Raw genomic sequence first — 20,523 nt, 5'->3', positions numbered from 1 at the left:
AAAAAGAGATTTAACTCAGACTGAAAAGTCAAAAATTATTAAATACTCATGAGAAGGACGCAATACTAATGTAATACTAGAAATTGCAAAGTTAAAGCATGACCATTGGACAGTGAAATGCTCATTGGGTCAGCGGGGTCATACAAAAACAGCTGGAGAAGAAAAGACACGTTAACTGCAAAATAATTAAGAATTAAGGTGAAGAATTAAGTGTGAAACCATCAGGAACCCTTTAGTCTCCAGCGCCACCATTTCCCAGTACTGAAACCTACCTGGAGTCTTCAGAAGTGTGAGGTGTCAGGATCTCAGAGACTTAGGTTAGGTGAAGAATCCTAAAAAATGACCCGCTCTTAATAAGAATCACAAGCTGAAGTGTTATAAAGTACATGAAGACTGGGTTTTTATAGGCCTTATAGACAGACAGCTTGAGAGTGACTCCTGAAGGACCAGCACCACATCCTCTTGTACCACTGTTTGAAGAATTTATCTTCCAGAATCTGGCAGTAAGGTGTGGGAGTTCACTTTTAGTCCATCTCTTATCCTGAAATGTCCATCTTGCAGAGATGGACTAAATGATCTTCCAAAACTTACTGCCAGATTCTGGAAGATAAATTCTTCAAACAGTGGTACAAGAGGATGTGGTGCTGGTCCTTCAGGAGTCACTCTCAAGCTCTCAAGTGTCTATAAGGCCTATAAAAACCCAGTCTTCATGTACTTTATAACACTTCAGCTTGTGATTCTTATAAAGAGCGGGTCATTTTTTAGGATTCTTTAGCTAATCTAAGTCTCTGAGATCCTGACACCTCACACTTCTGAAGACTCCAGGTAGGTTTCAGTACTGGGAAATGGTGGTGCTGGAGACTAAAGGGTTCCTGATGGTTTCACACTTAATTCTTCACCTTAATTCTTAATTATTTTGCAGTTAACGTGTCTTTTCTTCTCCAGCTGTTTTTGTATGACCCCGCTGACCCAATGAGCATTTCACTGTCCAATGGTCATGCTTTAACTTTGCAATTTCTAGTATTACATTAGTATTGCGTCCTTCTCATGAGTATTTAATAATTTTTGACTTTTCAGTCTGAGTTAAATCTCTTTTTTGGCTCATTTTATCTGTAAAAGAAACCCTGCCTAATTATTCTGCACACCTGAATATAGGGCATTCTTCATTTCCAGCCTTCATGAACAATTATATATAACTTATAAATGATTAAAAACAATATTAATAGTAGTTATTAAGATTGATGTGGATTGGAATTGGTAAAATGTGCTTGGGAAAAAAAATATGATCAGAAAATCAACTTGCCTAATAATTCTGCACACAGTGTAGATGTGGCATTTAAATGTTTCATGTTGAAATACTCTTTTATCTGAAACGGCTTTTGATGAATAATGTCACTCTGCAGCTGTGGCCGTGTTCATTAATATTTAACATTGTGCAGGTAAGCACTTTCTATTTGTTCTCCCACCTTATACATATAAGCAGCAAAGGAAAATCACCAGCAAAGCTGCTCCTATCTACTGGCTGTGTCTCAAACAATAGTGAGCGACCGTCCTACATTCTGAGGTCACTTATAATGCCCGAGGTTTTGAAACAATAACCTGTCATTGTTTTCCACACATTGCTGCAAAAAAAGAGAGCAGAGGAACGGAAACTAACCACCCTTCCATGACAATTTTATATAAACAGAGGAAAGGTGTGGTGCTTTTGTTGTACTTTGTGGTTGAGTTCTACTTTGAGTTTTAATAGTCTGCTACACGCTACTTTAAAGTTCTGCCTGTTTCTTTACAACTTGAAGATATGCACACTATGTCAGGTACTGTTAAAAGCTTGTATTTTTACATTTGTCTGGCCAATGGCCCATGCAAACTAACACTGAGCTACTTTCAACATTTCAGCCCTTGACTCCTTGTAGTGAACTAGTCTGGTGATCTACAATGCCATCTAGTGCTCAGTATGGAAAGATCCTTTTATTTTTCATCATAATATTCTGCAGTGGCAGTGCAGAAGCTTGTTGCTGATTAATCATCAATAAAGCATGTTCTCTATATATGCAAATTGTATTTGAGCTGTGCAAACCCCAAAAAATCAGCCTACAATGCTTATCCGTTCCTCACATACACTAACTACACTAAACCACAAATCTAATTAAAGTGAAAACAATTCATTCAAATATTGTTTAGCTAAAATTGTTATTATAACTCAAAATTTATAAAAGAGAGGGTACAATGATTTCGATATAAGATAATTGCAATATTACGTAACGCGCGTTTATGTTTGTGTATGGGAGTTGTAGTTATTTGTGTTCGATTCTCTTCAAAGGAAGTTCTTTTCAGTGCGTCTCAGAACTCAAAATCCCATAATTCCTCGATCGAGCGTCCTGTACGCCCACGCTTAATAAACGCAATGACAGTAATCCCCCGCTGCCATAGTGACAGAGTGCGAGAGAAGCTAGCAGATAAGCGAATACAGATTTTAGTGTTTATTTGTTAATTTAACAAGAGAAGTAATGGACAATTCCGGGAAAGAAAAGGAGGCAATTCAGCTTATGGCTGACGCCGATAAGAAAGTGAAGTCTTCCGGCTCTTTTTTAGGAGGAATGTTTGGGTAAGATTAAACAGATGCTTCCTTCCCTATTTATCCGACCATTCTGCTAGTCCATTAAAACAGTATATAACGTATAAAACAATATGATCATGTTTTCAAGCTTTGGCTTCGGGTTTACTAGATAACGCAAAGTTTTAATGCATAAAAACTACAAATATATATGAATTTCATTGTACAACGGAGCCAAGCTGTTACAGGCCGCTTTGCGCATCAATCGCTAGAAAAAAGGCTTGTTTATTATAAATGATAGTTGAATTTCTTTGCAATAATCATAATGACTTAACAATAAAACAAATAATAGCAATAATATTTGATGTGATTGCATGACTGGACCAGTAAGTGAAGTGTTCTGTGTTTGGCGCATTAGTGGCGCAGTGGCTGCGGTATTTACATTCATTTTGTTTTTATATCATTATAATAATATTAAGAAACACAGTCTTATGGTACCACCACAATGCCCAAAATATTATTAGTTAATGCATTCGAGTAGGAACGTCATGACACTTTTACATACTGAATAAAAGTATACAGTTTATAAAGGAAAAATAATAAAAGTGGCATATATATATATATATATATATATATATATATATATATATATATATATATATATATATATATATAATATGAATTATCTATTTATGTAATTTAATAATAGCTTACAGTTAAAGCTATTGTAAAACAAGATATGTGTTGCTAGTTCAGTATTTATTAAGTGTACTTATTTTTTAATAATTCAAGTTAGACTTGTAGCTTATTTTAAAAGTTAACATTTATTAAAAGAACGGCCGATTAAAGTAGTTGTAAGAGAGCCCAGTGTTGACAGCAACATAAAAGTGAGATGTTCTATTTATAGTAAACAAGCTCTGACCTAGTATGTTGGAAATGGATTTAATTTGAATTGGTTTGATTAATATGATATGAGGCACTTCAAAAACTGACCCAATTGAATATTTCCACCAGGACACAAGCTATCTAGGCCTTTCTGTTTATTACCAGCTTTACTTTTCTAACTTAACCCAATAATATATATACAATCAAATTTTGCTTGTAAATCCTGATCAATATTTATAAATCATTTCATTAGCCTCATAGCATAATTGCCCAGATCATATTTCAAAGGCAGATATCACAATTTGGCCAAAAATGACTTAGGCAATTATGCTATGAGGCTAACGATTTAACTTCTGGCTTATAGATTTATTAGGCAATCATTATAATTTTAAGATATTAAAATGGGTGGAAAAAATCTGAATTTTCTCACATCTTTCAGGGGAAATCACAAAGTGGAAGAGGCTTGTGAGATGTACGCCAGAGCGGCCAACATGTTCAAAATGGCCAAAAACTGGAGTGGTATGTGCTTTTTAGTGGTGCAGGAATTACATACTTCATCTTTAACAATCATTATTGTATTATATAATGCTTAAAAATCATTATTATGTAACACACATTCAAATTGTTTGAATGGCCACTAACCACTGCTAATTTCTGAATGATTATCTCATTAATGCAAATTATTATCGTGTTATCTTTAATATTAAAATGGCTTTGTTTCTAATTTACAGGATGTATTATATGTTTATTATATATTCATATTGCACTGATGAGGTTTGTGTGTTTGTATCCAGCTGCAGGCAATGCTTTCTGTCAGGCGGCCAGACTTCACATGCAGCTTCAGAATAAGCACGATTCGGCCACCAGCTACGTTGATGCGGGAAACGCCTTCAAGAAGGCAGATCCACATGGTGAGGACACAGATGATAACTCCTAGTTTCATGACAAACACAGAGCTGATTTATTCTGAATGAGCAGATGTTGATGCATCTCATGATGAATATACTGTATGAGGCCTGACATAATCCTAAATGTGTTCTTAAACCAAATCTCTAAGAATCAGTTCATCCTATCACTTTATTTCTTACTGGATTCATTAAAGGTACAGTACGTAACTATTTTTATTTTTTTTGTCAAAATTGATAACATTTAAAAAATAAGTCAATACATCATCAGTCCTTCTTCCAGAACCTGTTTTTGTCTTACCCGGATTTACTGTAGTAGCCTATTACAATTAGGGCTGGGCAATATATATCGCATGCAATTGTCACGCGCATTTCGTCGGTAAAGCCGGTTCCCTGATTACTGCTAAATCGCCATCACCTGCTTTCAAATGGAGCGGCATTTAATAGACAGAGCCGTAGTTCACTGATAAGCCACGCAATATCGCGTTCATTATCGCAGATGAATCGCCTTCGATAATGAACGCGATATTGCGTGGCTTGTCAGTGAACTACGCCCAGCCCTAATTACAGGGCTCTCAAGTGTCACAAATTGAGCGTGACAGTCACTCATTTCGGTCTTTTGCCACGCACTCCCGCCACACATTGTATTTCTCACACAGAAAAACTATTTATCATATATTTAATATGCCGCAGCGCCCAAAATGTATCTGGCCGCGCCGCTCTCTCTGGAACCGGGAAGGAATCAAGCGCGTCTCGAACCTGCCACTTATCAGCCAATTTAAAAAAAAAAAGAAAGAGGCAACACAATAGCCAATCAGAAAATAGCACTATTGTATCTGGGTAAGATTTAACGCAACAACCAATGAAAAAAAAACATATCCTGGAATTGTTCACCATCATCCTCGTTCACCCACAGAGGAAAACACTGGAGCTCTGAGCATCACTTTGAGCACAGAATAAGTCATGATCTCTTGTTTTAATGTTACAACAAATTCACAACTTGTTTGACACAAACAATGACAACTTGACTGCTGTTAGATAATAAGATAATCAGCTTCAGTTTTTCATGAGTGTGAACTTAGACAGTTTTACAGCCTGTTCATTGACACCTGCTCAGAACAAGTAGTCTAGACCTAGTTATATTTTGCTATCACACGATGACTGACATTTTGTTACATTAAACATCTCTCTCTCCAAGTAGTTTTAATAATTTTATTAGTACTAAATAAATGAAAGTGTATTGCATCGTCGATGTTATAGGTTACTTTTAAAATTATGTCACATTTTATATCCTGGCCATGGATCATTGTTTCCCATACATTGACTAGACTGTGGCGGCCGGCCACATTCTAATTGGTCCAGTCTCAAAATATGAATATGGATATGACGCGATATTTAAATTACAGTATGATAATTGCGCTCCTATATATGGCAAAAGTGGGAGTCATAGAGCAAAGTAAGTAGATTAGCACCAATTAAGTTTCGTGCACTATATTCAAAGTCATCTGAAGGGGTGGAGATGTCACTCTTGCCTGTCTCCAAAACTTGAGAGCACTGCTAATTACAATTGTTTATATTTTAGACCTAGCATGAAATTGCCTACTTGCGTCATTCACCTGTATTTGTCTTGTCATATCTGTAAATGGAGAAAAGTTGCTCTGGCTACTTTGATGCGTGTATGATGTGGGAGTGGTGTAAGTGAGAAAGGTTGACATGGAGAAGCTAAACCTCCAATCTCTGGAGAAAAAAAGAGGAGAGTCTGCTGGGAAAAAGAAAAAGCAACAGAGTTTGTAATAAAACAAGAATCAACATGGGCTTTTCTGAGATGTTGAGAACTGAGAGATTTGAAATGTTGTAAGGTATTGAGTCAAGTATTTTATTGAACAGATAAATTGCCTCTAACAGAGTTCATTGTACAGCATTATCTATTGTGAAGGGTTATTTCATTATGGTTGTTGATTTATGTTCATTATGGCTATTAATGGGTAAAGCTACATTAATGTCTTCAGCTTGAGATCCTTTCCATCTAACCTGGTTATATCTCTTAAGCCTAGTAGTGAATGTTTTATGAGCAGTATGATAACCATATTTAGCACAGACAAAACAATGTTCTTCCGCAAAATGCATGCAGTTTTGTTTTTTTAACGGCTAGAGGGAAAAAAAGTTATATAGTGTACTAAATGAATCTCATTTTATGCAGTTGTTTCTGTTTGAACTGAACATTGTTGTTTTAGCGTTATATACTGTATTATATATTGTAGTACATTAATACTTTAAATTAGTTTTCAGTTTTAATTTTTAAATTATGGTTTTAGTAGTTTTATGTGATTTTGTCATTTGTGTTATTTATTTTTAATATTTCTATTTAATTTAAAGTTTTTTTTCTTGTTTATAATATTTAAATTGATGAAACAAATTTTTAATAGTTTAATTAACAATAACAACACTGAGGTTTGAAGAACATCAGAACAGTGAAGCTCAGACAATGAACACTGTCCTCTGACTCTATATGGTATAAGGGATGGTTCACCCAAAAATGAAAATTGTCATTATTTACTCAACCTCAAGTTGTGCTAAACCTGCATGAAGTTCTCGTGCCGAACATAAAGGAAGATATTTTGAAGAATACTATGGAAGTCAGCGGGGACCAGAAACTGTTTGGTTACCCACATTCTTCAAAACATCTTCTTTTGTGTTCAGTAAAAGAAAGAAATTAATACAGGTTTCGAACAACTTGAGGGTGAGTGCATGAAATATTAGTGAATTTTGCATATGAAGACTTAGTTATTTAGTTATGTTCAGTTATTTTACTTTAATGGCAATGAGGACCTATTAATTGCCATTAAAGTGAAATTACTGAACCTAAACATACGAGCTTGATAAAAGTGCTCATTTTAGAAGAAAATTTCAGATGGCACTTAGAGCCTTTTGCATCTGAACTCTTCATATACAGTTTATTAAAAAATCAATATAATAATATATGATAATATAATGTGAATATATATATATTATTACTCAGATTAAAGAGTAAATCACTGAATAGACAAAAAATACCCTTAGAAGTCAATAAATTGTTTTATTTCCATATCATTGATCATAAGTCTGACTGTCTAACTCTTCCTCCTCCTTCTCTTTAATGCTTGCGATTAGAGGCTATCAAGTGCTTAAACGCAGCCATTGATATTTACACAGACATGGTAAGATGTTTTTATAGCAGTCAAAATCATAGTTCATATAATGTTCAGTCAGGCTGTTTCTGTTCTGTGTTTCATCTGGGAGCATTTTAAACTGCAATTCACTTTTTAACTGTCCAGCAATTCACCTACTATTACAGGCAAAACTCCCAAAGAGCATTTGAACAGAATAATAAGACAGTAAAGCATTTCTCTTCCTTCCAAAATCTAGGAGAATTCATAAAGTCACTAGATGAGACTTATAATCTGTATAATCCACAAACGTTGTAGATATATATAAATATATTAGAAAAGCTTGATGGTTACTGAATGAAATATTTGGTTGATAATCATTTTTTTAATGTCTTCTCTGTTCTGTCCTCAGGGAAGATTCACCATCGCAGCCAAGCATCATATCACAATCGCTGAGGTGTACGAGTCAGAGCTGGTGGACATTGAGAAGGTACAAAAATGTCATTTGGTGTAACCCGAAGGTGCATCTTATTTATGTGGCATATACTGAGAATGTAGGACAGATTTATTCTGTAGGACACTGAATTCTTAAAACTACAAAATTGATTCTGTTTCTGGTTGATCAAAGGCGATTGCACATTATGAACAAGCGGCTGACTATTACAAAGGAGAGGAATCAAACAGGTAAGCCAAATAGTCAAGGTCTTGTGTTTTTCCCCAGGTTTTATTATTAAGGCATTTTGTATGTAAGTTTAAGCTTTGATATGGTCCTTAATTTACAGCTCTGCAAACAAGTGTCTGCTGAAGGTGGCTTCATACAGCGCTCAGTTAGAACAGTACCCGAAAGCAATAGAGATTTACGAGCAGGTATGCCATCTGTCGATCTCCTGCAGATTCTTCCAACATTACTCGCTCACCCGCTGTTGCTAAATCACTCGGGAATTTCTGTCTGTGTGTTTGAACAGGTTGGAACCAACACCATGGACAATCCCCTTCTGAAATACAGCGCCAAAGAATATTTCTTCAAAGCTTCTTTGTGTCACTTCATCGTGGATGAGCTAAACGCAAAGGTCAGTTGTCGATCGAGGATGCGCTGAATGATACAAGAACTTATACAGATGACATGTATGATTTTCTTTTCTGTTGTAGATCGCTATTGAAAAGTATGAAGAGATGTTTCCAGCCTTCTCGGATTCAAGAGAATGCAAACTTATGAAGGTTTGTGATTATAGAGTTTGTGATGTATATAAAAACACATTTTTAATCAGGGTTGATTAGACTAGTGGGTAAAGCAGTCTACTTGCATTGAAGGACTCAAACCATATCTGACAGGACAGGGTCAGAAATATTTTATATTAAACCATGTGCATATACTTATGTGGAAGTCTCAGGACCAAAAATCTGAATGCAATGATACGATATCCTACATGGCTGTCAAAATTTTCCATACCTCCGCGCATCCGCTTGCATAGACATCACATGTCATTGCCGTGTACAGTATGGCTATGCAGAGTCATAATTATGAAATTAAAAAATAGGAACTTATTACAGGTTAAGGCTGCACTATTATTATTGTGGATTATTGCCCTTGATATTTTAATAATGAGGTCTATCAACAGAATACATTACAAACGTTTTGTTTGTGGAAAAACGGCATATTCTACACAGGCAATGCAACCGGAGAATCATTTATTGTTTTAGAAAAATCAAGATTCACATTGGTTATCTTCATAGCATTCAAAAAGAATAACTGTTTCCAAATTGGGAATAAATTATATAGAGAAAGCGAGCAAAGAACGTTCCCCATCACTGAAATGGTCATTGAGCTGTAAACATCAAGTTTTGCACCACATCAAAAATTTATATTCATTATTGTGTAATTATAAGACTTTTTGTCCTTACAGAAACTTCTAGAGGCCCATGAGGAGCAAAACGCTGAGGCTTTCACAGAAGCGGTGAGACTTTTACTGTCAGCATCGTTAAAAGAAAATCCATGATATCTTTCCATTTTATACTTAAAAATTTAATTTAATTGATTTTTTTTCTTAAACCAATGGCATGAGTCTGGGTCGGGACTGTCTACTTGGTCCTCATTTTTGCAATTCCTTTTGGTGACACTATCTTTAGTAATTTTGTTATTTTTTTTTATAAATATTGCTATTTAGGACTAATTTATTATATTAGTTTTAGTTTTTACTCCTTTCGAGTTAATAATTTTAGTGCTTCAACCCAAACTTATTTGTTTATTGCCAAGGCAACATTTCAAATTGTTTTCGACTAATATTTGTTTTATTTCAGCTTTATTTCAATGAACAGAAATGTTTTAAGTTATAGTTAATGCTAATAGCCCTGTATTGAGTTCAGTCTTCCACAGTTCCTCCATATGATAAGAGTTTATCCTCTCCATCTTTCAGGTGAAGGAGTTTGACTCCATCTCACGCTTGGACCAGTGGCACACCACCATGCTTCTGCGGATCAAGAAGACTATTCAGGGCGATGAGGGCGACCTAAAATGATCTGGACCACCCACTGCATGGCACCCTCTTCCCCCACTTCCATTTCACAGCAGTTTTGTGCAATGGCCTAGTCCAGGTTTCCCAAAACAGTATGTCAAAATGTATTGCAGCAGCATTTCTAGAGAATATACTTATAAGCCTGTACTGTTAACATTGATATCCAGTTATATAATATAGCACATATCAAAATTTGGCACTGCAGTTCAAAGATCTGCTCTGGTTTCCCTGGTGCGTTACGAGGGTATTTCTGGAAACACGGAGATTTGAGGATAGTCCTCGGGTTCTTTTGCAACAGTCACTGAATTGCAATGTGCTAGAGCTGCATGAATTGTACAGATTATTAATTATTGAGTCGGTGCAGCAGGATTGTGTATTTTGATTAGTATTATTTAGACATTGACCTTTTATGTTGTTTTTATTTGTGCAGTTTTTGTAGTCTGCTTACACTAGTTGGCATGCAGGCCTCAAAATGCAGCTCATGTTTAATTTTAATCGGTGTTCAAGTAACACCAGACATTCATGCAGCACTGAGAGTTTCCCATAATCCACCATTTTGAATGGGAATTTAAATTCCTACAAAAATGTCTTTATCGTGTCATACCGGATGGAAATGATTTCTTTTTTTTATCCACTCTTTGAAATTTTACTTTTGGATTGTTTTCTTAAATGTTTATTTATTTAATTTAATTATTATCTTAAATGTTATAATTAGTCTAATGATATTATAATTAGTCATAAATATTAAAAATATATTATTACTCTATTAATATTAATCAAAAAATCCATTTAACTATATATTTTTTACAGCGTTAAATCACCATCTCCATCAGTTCAGAAATTGATGTGTTTATAAAATCCTTGTATAACCTTTATTAACATGCTCTCTGTGTGTGTCGTGTTGTGAATGCAAAGCTCATGTTACTCTCCACTCCTGTGGTCTTCAGCAGCGCATGTCATTCTGTGTTTCACGTGTCGTGACGTCTGTATTTTACCATACTCTAGAGTTTTTAAGAAGCCATGAAAGCGTACCAAACGATGTACTTTCCCACAGAGCAACTGATGTCTTTGAATGTCTGTGAGAATGTGCAGAAATAAAAACCAGTACTGAAATGGCTACATGATTCAGTTCTGTTGGTTTCTGCCTAAATACTGCATTGTGGCAAGCAGTGTTGGGGATAACGCATTACAAGTAACTTAAGTCACGTAATCAGATTACTTTTTCAAGTAACTAGTAAAGTAACACATTACTTTTTCAATTTACAACAAAATATAAGTTACTTTTTCAAATAAGTAATGCAAGTTACTTTTTCACATTTATTGACTCCCCATGTTGAGAGAAATAAAGTGCAGAGGGTGTTGTGTGCGCTGTGTAAGCATGATGGTTATTGTAGTTCTAGACTAAATGTGAACATTTACTCATCTCACTTGCAGGAAAACATTCAGTATTCCTCAAAATGAATAAAAACAGTGAAATGCAATCTCAGAATATTTGCAAACCTTTAATAATTAACTATATTAAATTTAACAAATATACTTTATGTATTTAATCTCAATTATTAACACCAATGTCTTTGCTGCTGACCTTCAATATGCCTAATTCAACCATACTAATAAGCAAAAAATACTTTAGATTAGATTTAGAAATAAGAACTAGAGCTTCCTTCTCCTGTATCCTATTTTTCCTGAATCCAGAATGGCAGCACAGCCGAGAGGTTTGTTTGAGCTGCGCCCTTAAATATGCTTTTCCTTCAGCCTGAGGCTTATTTATTTCACTTTTGGTGTGAAAGGGCCTTTTTGCCAAAAATATATCTTTTTTGTTGTTATTAAAAAACAAGCAAGCCCAGCCCTGGTGAGAAAAAGTAATGCAAAAGTAAAGTAACGCATTACTTTTCATAAAAAGTAATGAAGTAACGCAATTAGTTACTTTTTTAGGGAGTAATGCAATATTGTAATGCATTACTTTTAAAAGTAATTTTGAATAAAAGTATTCATTTATTTCAAAAAAAAAATTCTCAACATATCAATCCAAAATAATAAAAAAAAAATGTTTTAAACCTTACTAATTATATGCTTCAATGGCTTTTTTTTTTTTTTTTTTTTTTTTTTAAGGTCTTCATGGGTTAACTTTTGCCTACGGGCCCTGGTTTGGGCATCTCTTGATCTAAAAGACAAAAAGGAAGCTGAATTCAGTAGACACTTTATTAAATGACTTGAAGGAGTGTTTTCATGGTTGCAAATCATTATACACATGATTGTAGTATACTAAAAAGGAAGCATTATCATTTGAAAGGTGTACTTGTAGTGTTGAGAATAATAAATATCAATGAAAAGCATTATAAAGCAAATATTTGGTTTTACAAGAAACACAAAAAAACAATTTAATGACAAGACGTTCCCTAGAAATTGAAGGGGAAATCGTATTTGATGTTGTCAGAAACAAACCAAAGAAGAATTTAACATTGCGATTTAAGAACTTTACAAGTTACACACAATATAGATGATTTTCTCCAATCACGGCACCAAATCAAGACTGTAAATGAACATTTTGATATCCTTCATAAAGTATTTACAACTGATTGATTCTGACGAGTTTTTGAAACTGAAGTTGATATCGTCTACTCGGCACCCTCTCCTTCTGAGATTTCTATGCCGTTTGAAGCATCTGCAGTTTGAATGAGTTTGTCGACTTGGGTGTCTGCACAGTCTGTCTCTCCTACCATAACAGACTGGACCGCTACACACTCTTCAGCTGCAGCCGAAGCCAGAACGTTCTCTGTTTCATCGACTCCTGATGCTGCAGCAGTCGTTGCTGGAGCCAATATGGCATCTGAAACGTGACCGGTGACTGTGATGGGCAAAGAACCGGATATCGATGACGAAACGCTGATGGAATGCGCGACCGAAATGGGGATGGAAAAGGGAACGGTGACGGGCATCCCAACTGCAGAAGCATCCAGAGATATAACGCTGGTGCCGTCCGTGGTGACTAACGGCTGCAGTTGTGTGCCCACGGGCACTTCGGTCTGGATGACCGTGAGACCGCCCAGGGCTGAGTGGCTGACCAGCGCGATGGTTCCAGGTCCGGCCCAGTCTCCAGAAATGGTCACGGGCTCACCGGACACAGCCACCACTTCTTGGGGCTTCCCTATGTCGCTCTGATGAGCCTGTGCTTCGGGAACAGCAGCCGCTGCCTTGTCCTTTTTCTGAGAAGAGCCTTTAGATTTCTTGACTCTGTCTTCAACATTTCCCTCCAAAACAACCAGGAAGTTCTTCCATGGAGTTTGTTTGTCATGAGTCTGCAATATCAAAAAAGTTTGATTATATTAAGTCCCAATTCAATGCACACCACTAAATCCCTACTAACTCAAAGGGATAGTTCACCCAAGAAAATGATCCCATAATTCACTCACCATCAAGCCATCCTAGGTGTATATGACTTTCTTCTTTCAGTCAAACACAATCAGAGTTGTATTAAAAAATATTCTGGCTCTTCCAAGCTTTATAATGGGAGTGAATGGATTTTGAAGCCTCCATAAAAGTAATCCATTCAACTCCAGTGGGTTAATAAATGCCTTCTGAAGTGAAGCGATGCATTTTTGTAAGAAAAATATCCATATTTAAAACTTTATAGACTATAATCACCAGCTTCGGGTAACGTCCGTTAGCGCATTCACAAGAAAGTCGAGTTTCGGCGTATGAAGCAGGATGTAGGAGTAGCATAAGCTTAGGTGAGAGTAGACGTCTCTTGTGGTTCAAATAAATAGGGCTGGGCAACAAACTCAAGCTCCACCGACATGTCTCTTTAAAAATTCTCATTTTAGACTTATAATTCGTGACCAGTGTTTTGTTTTGCTCCATCCTCCGTGCTTTCGTGTTCGTCAATACGTCAGTTCAAAGTTCACTCTTCCGCGGGAATCGACTTGCATATGGAAGCCTAAAGTTTATAAAGTTATAAATATAAATATTTTTCTTATAAAAACAAATCGCTTCGCTTCAGAAGGCCTTTATTAACCCCCCGGAGCCGTATGGATTACTTTTATGATGAATGGATGCACTTTTTGGGCTTCAAAATATCGGTTACTATTCACTCCCATTATAAAGCTTGGAAGAGCCAGGATATTTTTTCATATAACTCCGATCCTGTTTGACTGAAAGAAGAAAGTCATATACACATAGGATGGCTTGAGGGTGAGTAAATTATGGGATAATTTTCATTTTTGTGTGAGCTATCCCTTTAAAAATACTTTTTCAGATTTTAAATATAAGTTTTAATTTGTTCCAAAAGTTAGGAAACAGTAACAGGTTTAGTTGGCATACTGAAACCTATAAAGATACTTACAGCCCTTTCTGGACTTTTTGCACCATTTATACTTAAATAAATCATGATTTAATGTTGTAATGCAATGATCTGAAAGCCCATGGGCGTGAATGTATGTTTTATAGGCACTATAACCCCACTCATAAAACCAAGCTGGTTCTTTACCATAGTGTGTCGGCGTACGGTGGATTTGTCTGTGAACGTTCTTCCACACATACTGCACATGTACGGCTTCTCTCCTGTGTGGATTCTCTGATGTCTCTGCAGGGCGTTGAGTTGAGTGAACTGCTTATCACAGTCCTTACAATGATACGGCCTTTCACCTGTGAAGAAAGCAGTGTCAAAACAGATAGTTCTGTTTTTTTAATGATCATCCCTATTGTAAAATAAACACGAACCTGTGACCGTACATCAGTAGTGCATTGCTTTATCATCACCAGCCTATGGTAATGCTAATGAACTATATTTATTGTAATTATAATTAATGTAATTATTTATTGCACATTGGTGTCTTTCTTCAAACAGCTTTTCCCACTATTTTATATTATCAATATAAAATGACAATTTTTGCATTACTTGAGTGAAATGCACAGCAATATTCAGTTACTTATGAAGGATACCTGTGTGTATTTTCATATGCTGGTGGAGGGAGTTCCTCTGAGCAAATGCTCTTCCGCAGGTTTCACATTTGTAGGGTCTGAATCCAGAATGGATTCTGTTGTGATGTTTCAGGTATTCTTTGGATGCAAAGCTCTTCCCACAGTTCTCACACATGAACGGCTTTTCACCTAGAGAAGAGGAAGTCATTATCTTTTGCCATCCTATTATTTCTCTTTCAGTAACAAGAATCAGTTCACTCACCTGTGTGGCATCTTCTGTGGTAAGACAGCATGTGGTTCTGGGTAAATCTGGCATCACAGAGGTCACAGGCAAAAGGTTTTTCACCGGTGTGGATCCTGGAAATATAAATATAAGATAGAATGCATAAATAATTAATGCAAAACCCAAAATGTTCATTAAGGATGCATAACATATATGTGACTATTTCAGTATGTGCAATTTTAACCACCATGTTTAAAGGGTTAGTTCACCCAAAAATGAAAATTCTGTCAGTAATTACTCACCCTCATGTCATTCCACACCCGTAAGACATTCGCTCATCTTCTGAACAAAAATGAAGGTCAACTACCACTTTAAATCCCCAGAAAGGTAGTAAAGAAAGGTAGTAAAGACATCATTAAAGTAATCCATGTGACTCCAGTGGTTTAAAGGGTTAGTTGACCCAAAAATGAAAATTCTGTCATTTATTACTCACCCTCATGTCGTTCCACACCCGTAAGACCTTCGTTAATCTTGAGAACACAAATTAAGATATTTTAGTTGAAATCCGATGGCTCAGTGAGGCCTTCATAGGGAGCAATGACATTTCCTCTCTCAAGATCCATAAAGGTACTAAAAAACCTATTTAAATCAGTTCATGTGAGTACAGTGGTTCAATATTAATATTATAAAGCGATGAGAATATTTTTGGAGCGCCAAAAAACAAAACAAAATAACGACTTATATAGTGATGGCCGATTTCAAAACACTGCTTCAGGAAGCATTGGAGCACAAATGAATCAGTGTGTCGAATGATGATTTAGATTGCGTGTCAAACTGCCAACGGCTGAAATCACGTGACTTTGGCGCTCCGAACAGCAGATTCAATACACTGATTCATTATGCTCCGATGCTTCCTGAAGCAGTGAAGCGGCCATCACTAAAGTCGTTATTTAGTTTTTTTTTGGCGCTCTAAAAATATTCTCATCGCTTTACAATATTAATATTGAACCACTGTACTCACATGAACTGATTTAAATATGTTTTTAGTACCTTTATGGATCTTGAGAGAGGAAGTGTCATTGCTCCCTATGCAGGCCTCACGGAGCCATCGGATTTCAACTAAAATATCTAAATATGTGTTCCGAAGATGAACGAAGGTCTTACGGGTGTAGAACGGCATAAGGGTAAGTAATAAATGACAGGATTTTCATTTTTGGGTGAACTAACCCTTTAACCTCAATTTTATGAAGTGAAGTGAGTGCTTTGTTTGCTCAAAAAAAATTGCATTGTTTCATAAATTGAGGTTAAAACACTGGAGTTGCATGGATTACTTTAATGATGTCTTTACTACATTTCTGGACCTAGAAAGTGGTAGCTGCGTAGTCTGTCAATGGAGGGACAGAAATCTCTGATAATTCCACAACTTTTCATTTTCTGCATTAGTATTCTAAAATGTATTTTGAAGGGTTTTTGTTTTTCACCAGGTGTGAACACTATTTTTTGTCAAAATATTGACATCATACTATATGAAATGATATATATATATATATATATATATATATATATATACAGTACAGTCCAAAAGTTTGGAACCACTAAGATTTTTAATGTTTTTAAAAGAAGTTTCGTCTGCTCACCAAGGCTACATTTATTTAATTAAAAATACAGTAATATTGTGAAATATTATTACCATTTAAAATAACTGTACTATTTAAATATATTTGACAAAGTAATTTATTCCTGTGATCAAAGCTGAATTTTCAGCATCATTACTCCAGTCTTCAGTGTCACATGATCCTTCAGAAATCATTCTAATATGCTGATTTGCTGCTCAATAAACATTTATGATTATTTTCAATGTTGGAAACAGTTGTGTACTTTTTTTTTCAGGATTCCTTGATGAATAGAAAGTTCAAAAGAACAGCATTTATCTGAAATACAAAGCTTCTGTAGCATTATACACTACCGTTCAAAAGTTTGGGGTCAGTAAGAATTTTTATTTATTTATTTTTTTAAGAAATTAAAGAAACAGATACTTTTATTCAGCAAGGATGCATCAATCAAAAGTGGCAGTAAAGACATTTATAATGTTACAAAAGATTAGATTTCAGATAAACACTGTTCTTTTGAACTTTCTCTTCATCAAATAATCCTGAAAAAAAATATTGTACACAAATATTTTGTACACATTAAATGTTTCTTGAGCAGCAGATCAGCATATTAGAATGATTTCTGAAGGATCATGTGACACTGAAGACTGGAGTAATGATGCTGAAAATTCAGCTTTGCATCACAGGAATAAATTACATTGTGAAATATATTCAAATAGAAAACAGTTATTTTAAATTGTAATAATATTTCACAATATTACAGTTTTTACTGTATTTTTAATTAAATAAATGTAGCCTTGGTGAGCAGACGAAACTTCTTTTAAAAACATTAAAAATCTTAGTGGTTCCAAACTTTTGGACTGTACTGTATATTATATTATATTGTGGTCCATAAAATAAAAAAATAAAAAAACTAGATTCCCACTTTTTCCTGAGGAAAATGTGAGCAATGCCTGTGCAAATTTTGCTGCGATTATGGTAGCGTGTTGTGGCTTGTTGCCAGGGTGTTGCTATACAGCTGCTAAGGTTTTCAGGACAGGTTGCTAATATGTGTGGCTAATAACGAGCGGTTGCTTACTGACAAAAGCCAATTTGACGTAGCATTCATGTTTTTAACACCCTAATATTTAGGGTAGGAGATTTGGGGGTTCAAATCACTTGTATCAGCCAAACTAGTGTATCCCATTACCTTTGATGTGTCTTGAGGGCTGAACTCTGGGAGAATCTGGATCCACACTCATCGCATTTGAAGGGTTTGTCCCCCGAATGCGTCCTCTCATGCAGAGTCAGGGCCGTTTTGGAGCTCAGAGATTTGCCGCAGATGTGGCAGTAGTGCCTGTCCGTGCCGCCCTCGTGCACCTGCCGTCTGTGGCGGGTCACGTCCTTCTTGCGCTTGAAGGTTTTGTTGCAGATATCACAGGGGAAGAGCCTCTCGTCGTTGTGCACGTGCCTCTGGTGGATTTTCAGATTGCAGCGGTTGGCAAACGTCTGCTGGCAGATGTCACAGCGGAACGTGGTGTCCATTTGAACCCCGTGGCTGACCTTCAAGTGTTTCATGTAGCTCTTCTCGTAGTAGAAAGAGCGGCTGCATTTTTCACACCTGTACTTTGCAGTTCCTTTCTTGATTTCCTTCTCTGCTTCATCTGCCTCGTCACCCTCTTCCATTTCCTCAATAGGCTGGTAGTCTGATTCTTGAGGGTCTTCCTCAGGTCCCTCATCGTGAGGTGACTCGGACCCAGTGTCATCGCAAGTGTCTTTTTCACCCAAAGCATCCTGTAATGGTTCTGCCTCTGGATCACGCGGCATCTGTTCTTCTGCTGCTGCCGTGTCGGATTCGTCAAACGTTTCTGTTTGTATCTTTGACTTTTTCAGAGGGAAGTCCACAGAGACTCTGCGACCGGCTAACCTACTGCTTCTCCTGCCGTGCACGTCCATTTCCGTCTCCTTCACATTTTCGGGCACTTTCACTGTCTTTTTTCTCTTTATTGCTCTTTTCACACATTCTTGTTTTGTCTTGACTTGTGTACTTGAAGTATTTGAATCCACATCATCTTTCTGCAGAGATTCAGCTGAAACAGTGCTGGGAATTTCTGCCTCACATGCATCCACCAAGTCTTGGCACTTCAGGAGATTAGCCATTTGTAATACGGTACTGATGTAACTTTTTTCCACCTCCATTTTCCCAGAATACACATAATCTAAGAATTTTGCAAATGCATTTGGTGGAATTTCACACAGGAAAATCTTTTTCACTTGGTCACTAGCTAAGAGATGGGATTTGAAGTAACCACTGGATGCGGCGAGGACCACCTGATGGGCTTCAAACTCCTCCAGCTCTCCTTGAAAGTCTACCTGCACTGTGATGTCACACAGGTTTCCCATGGTCCTCAGCTTCCACATGGCATTGAGCAGATTTTTATGGTAACAGCTGGATTGCAGTTGAACAAATCCATCACTCATCTTCACTGGTTTCTGCAGCTGCCACGACATAAATAAGGTAAGTCGTTTAACAGACACATTTATCTATATCTATATCTATCTATATATATATATATATATATATATGCATTTTTATTTTTATTTACAAACAGGCAGTTAATATTATGATAAACAACAACGCAGATATTTTTTTTTATAGCTACATTAATGTTAAGCCAGTTATTGTAACGTTACATGCTAAACTTTAGCTTTGTATGTCATGGTAACAACCCCAAATATATATAAACCAATATATCTCGCAGTCTCATTTAAATATCTTTTATTTACATAATTATTTATATGTTGTTAATTCATCTGCTTTGAAGCAAAAACCGTCAAGAGAAAATAAAATGGGACGCTAAAGCAGTTAGCATCATTAGCTTTGTCTTCAGATATCAGAAACTGTGCTAATGTAACTTAAGAGAGAAATACAGGTGAATAGATCAGATGTTTAATATCCATCTGTGACATGCCGTGAAAGGAGGGTTTGCATTGCAGGCTGGAGATTTCTTACCGTAAGGCCAGTAAAACGACAGCCCTGTACAAATCAAATCCACAGGCACAACAAGAGTATTTCCGGTAGAACGCGCATTCGCCGCACACTAGAGCAGAAGGCATCATGGGAAATTGAGTTTTTCTTTTAAAGATTATCTTAATTCATATTTTTTTATTACATTGTCTGTTAAATCCGGTTAAATCCCTCCCATATAATAATAATACCATACTTTATTTAAGTACATGTAAAACTCTAAAAATACATAAGATTTGCTCTCTTTTTAAAAAAAATTGATTTAAAGCTTTTTAACTTGTAATTGTTTGTGTTTTGTATGGATAGATAAGATTTGTCTGATTTTTATTATTTTATTTATTACTGAAGACCTCATACTTCATGCATAATATGCATATAATATGCATGCATATATATATATATATATATATATATATATATATATATATATATATATATATATATATATATATATAGCATGTATATAGCATATACAGCACAGTCCAAAAGTTTGGAACCACTAAGATTTTTAATGTTTTTAAAAGAAGTTTCGTCTGCTCACCAAGGCTACATTTATTTAATTAAAAATACAGTAATATTGTGAAATATTATTACCATTTAAAATAACTGTACTATTTAAATATATTTGACAAAGTAATTTATTCCTGTGATGCAAAGCTGAATTTTCAGCATCGTTACTCCAGTCTTCAGTGTCACATGATCCTTCAGAAATGATTCTAATATGATGATTTGCTGCTCAAGAAACATTTAATGTGTACAA

General features: G+C 35.8%; 2 protein-coding genes across 4 annotated transcripts; one reads left to right on the top strand and one right to left on the bottom strand.

Moving 5' to 3' along the window:
- The first annotated feature begins 2,423 nt into the window (after positions 1–2,423).
- On the top strand, positions 2,424–11,584 carry napbb (N-ethylmaleimide-sensitive factor attachment protein, beta b). Of its 2 annotated transcripts, XM_067384353.1 has the most exons (11): positions 2,424–2,605; positions 3,879–3,958; positions 4,234–4,350; positions 7,495–7,541; positions 7,903–7,980; positions 8,119–8,174; positions 8,273–8,357; positions 8,456–8,560; positions 8,640–8,708; positions 9,395–9,445; positions 9,905–11,139. In XM_067384353.1, exons 1-11 carry the CDS (start codon positions 2,508–2,510, stop codon positions 10,004–10,006), a joined length of 888 nt encoding a protein of 295 aa, XP_067240454.1. In that variant the 5' UTR covers positions 2,424–2,507; the 3' UTR covers positions 10,007–11,139. The 2 variants fall into 2 exon arrangements, with proteins under 2 accessions (XP_067240454.1, XP_067240455.1); XM_067384354.1 differs by lacking the exon at positions 7,495–7,541 and having other exon boundaries at positions 2,551–2,605; positions 9,905–11,584.
- Positions 11,585–12,202: 618 nt separating this feature from the next.
- Positions 12,203–19,791, bottom strand: gzf1 (GDNF-inducible zinc finger protein 1). Of its 2 annotated transcripts, none has more exons than XM_067383226.1 (6): positions 19,749–19,791; positions 17,946–19,234; positions 15,186–15,280; positions 14,945–15,112; positions 14,490–14,647; positions 12,203–13,302 (listed from the first exon to the last, which is right to left on the bottom strand). In XM_067383226.1, exons 2-6 carry the CDS (start codon positions 19,214–19,216, stop codon positions 12,622–12,624), a joined length of 2,373 nt encoding a protein of 790 aa, XP_067239327.1. In that variant the 5' UTR covers positions 19,217–19,234; positions 19,749–19,791; the 3' UTR covers positions 12,203–12,621. The 2 variants fall into 2 exon arrangements, with proteins under 2 accessions (XP_067239327.1, XP_067239328.1); XM_067383227.1 differs by lacking the exon at positions 19,749–19,791 and adding an exon at positions 19,523–19,586.
- Between the last annotated feature and the right edge of the window lie 732 nt (positions 19,792–20,523).

This window comes from Chanodichthys erythropterus, chromosome 4 (assembly GCF_024489055.1).
Source record: "Chanodichthys erythropterus isolate Z2021 chromosome 4, ASM2448905v1, whole genome shotgun sequence".
In the NCBI taxonomy this organism is placed as follows: Eukaryota; Metazoa; Chordata; class Actinopteri; order Cypriniformes; family Xenocyprididae; genus Chanodichthys; species Chanodichthys erythropterus.
This window is presented reverse-complemented; position numbering and strand designations above follow the sequence as displayed.

Excerpts from the sequence above, each read along its gene's own strand:
- gzf1 (XM_067383226.1), bottom strand. The coding sequence starts at position 19,216 with ATGAGTGATGGATTTGTTCAACTGCAATCCAGCTGTTACCATAAAAAT. Across the intron at positions 14,648-14,944 it reads GCATATGAAAATACACACAG|GTGAAAGGCCGTATCATTGT; the intron begins GTATCCTTCATA and ends CTTTCTTCACAG. Across the intron at positions 13,303-14,489 it reads CCGTACGCCGACACACTATG|ACTCATGACAAACAAACTCC; the intron begins GTAAAGAACCAG and ends TTGATATTGCAG.
- napbb (XM_067384353.1), top strand. The coding sequence starts at position 2,508 with ATGGACAATTCCGGGAAAGAAAAGGAGGCAATTCAGCTTATGGCTGAC. Across the intron at positions 4,351-7,494 it reads CAAGAAGGCAGATCCACATG|AGGCTATCAAGTGCTTAAAC; the intron begins GTGAGGACACAG and ends GCTTGCGATTAG. Across the intron at positions 9,446-9,904 it reads CTGAGGCTTTCACAGAAGCG|GTGAAGGAGTTTGACTCCAT; the intron begins GTGAGACTTTTA and ends TCCATCTTTCAG.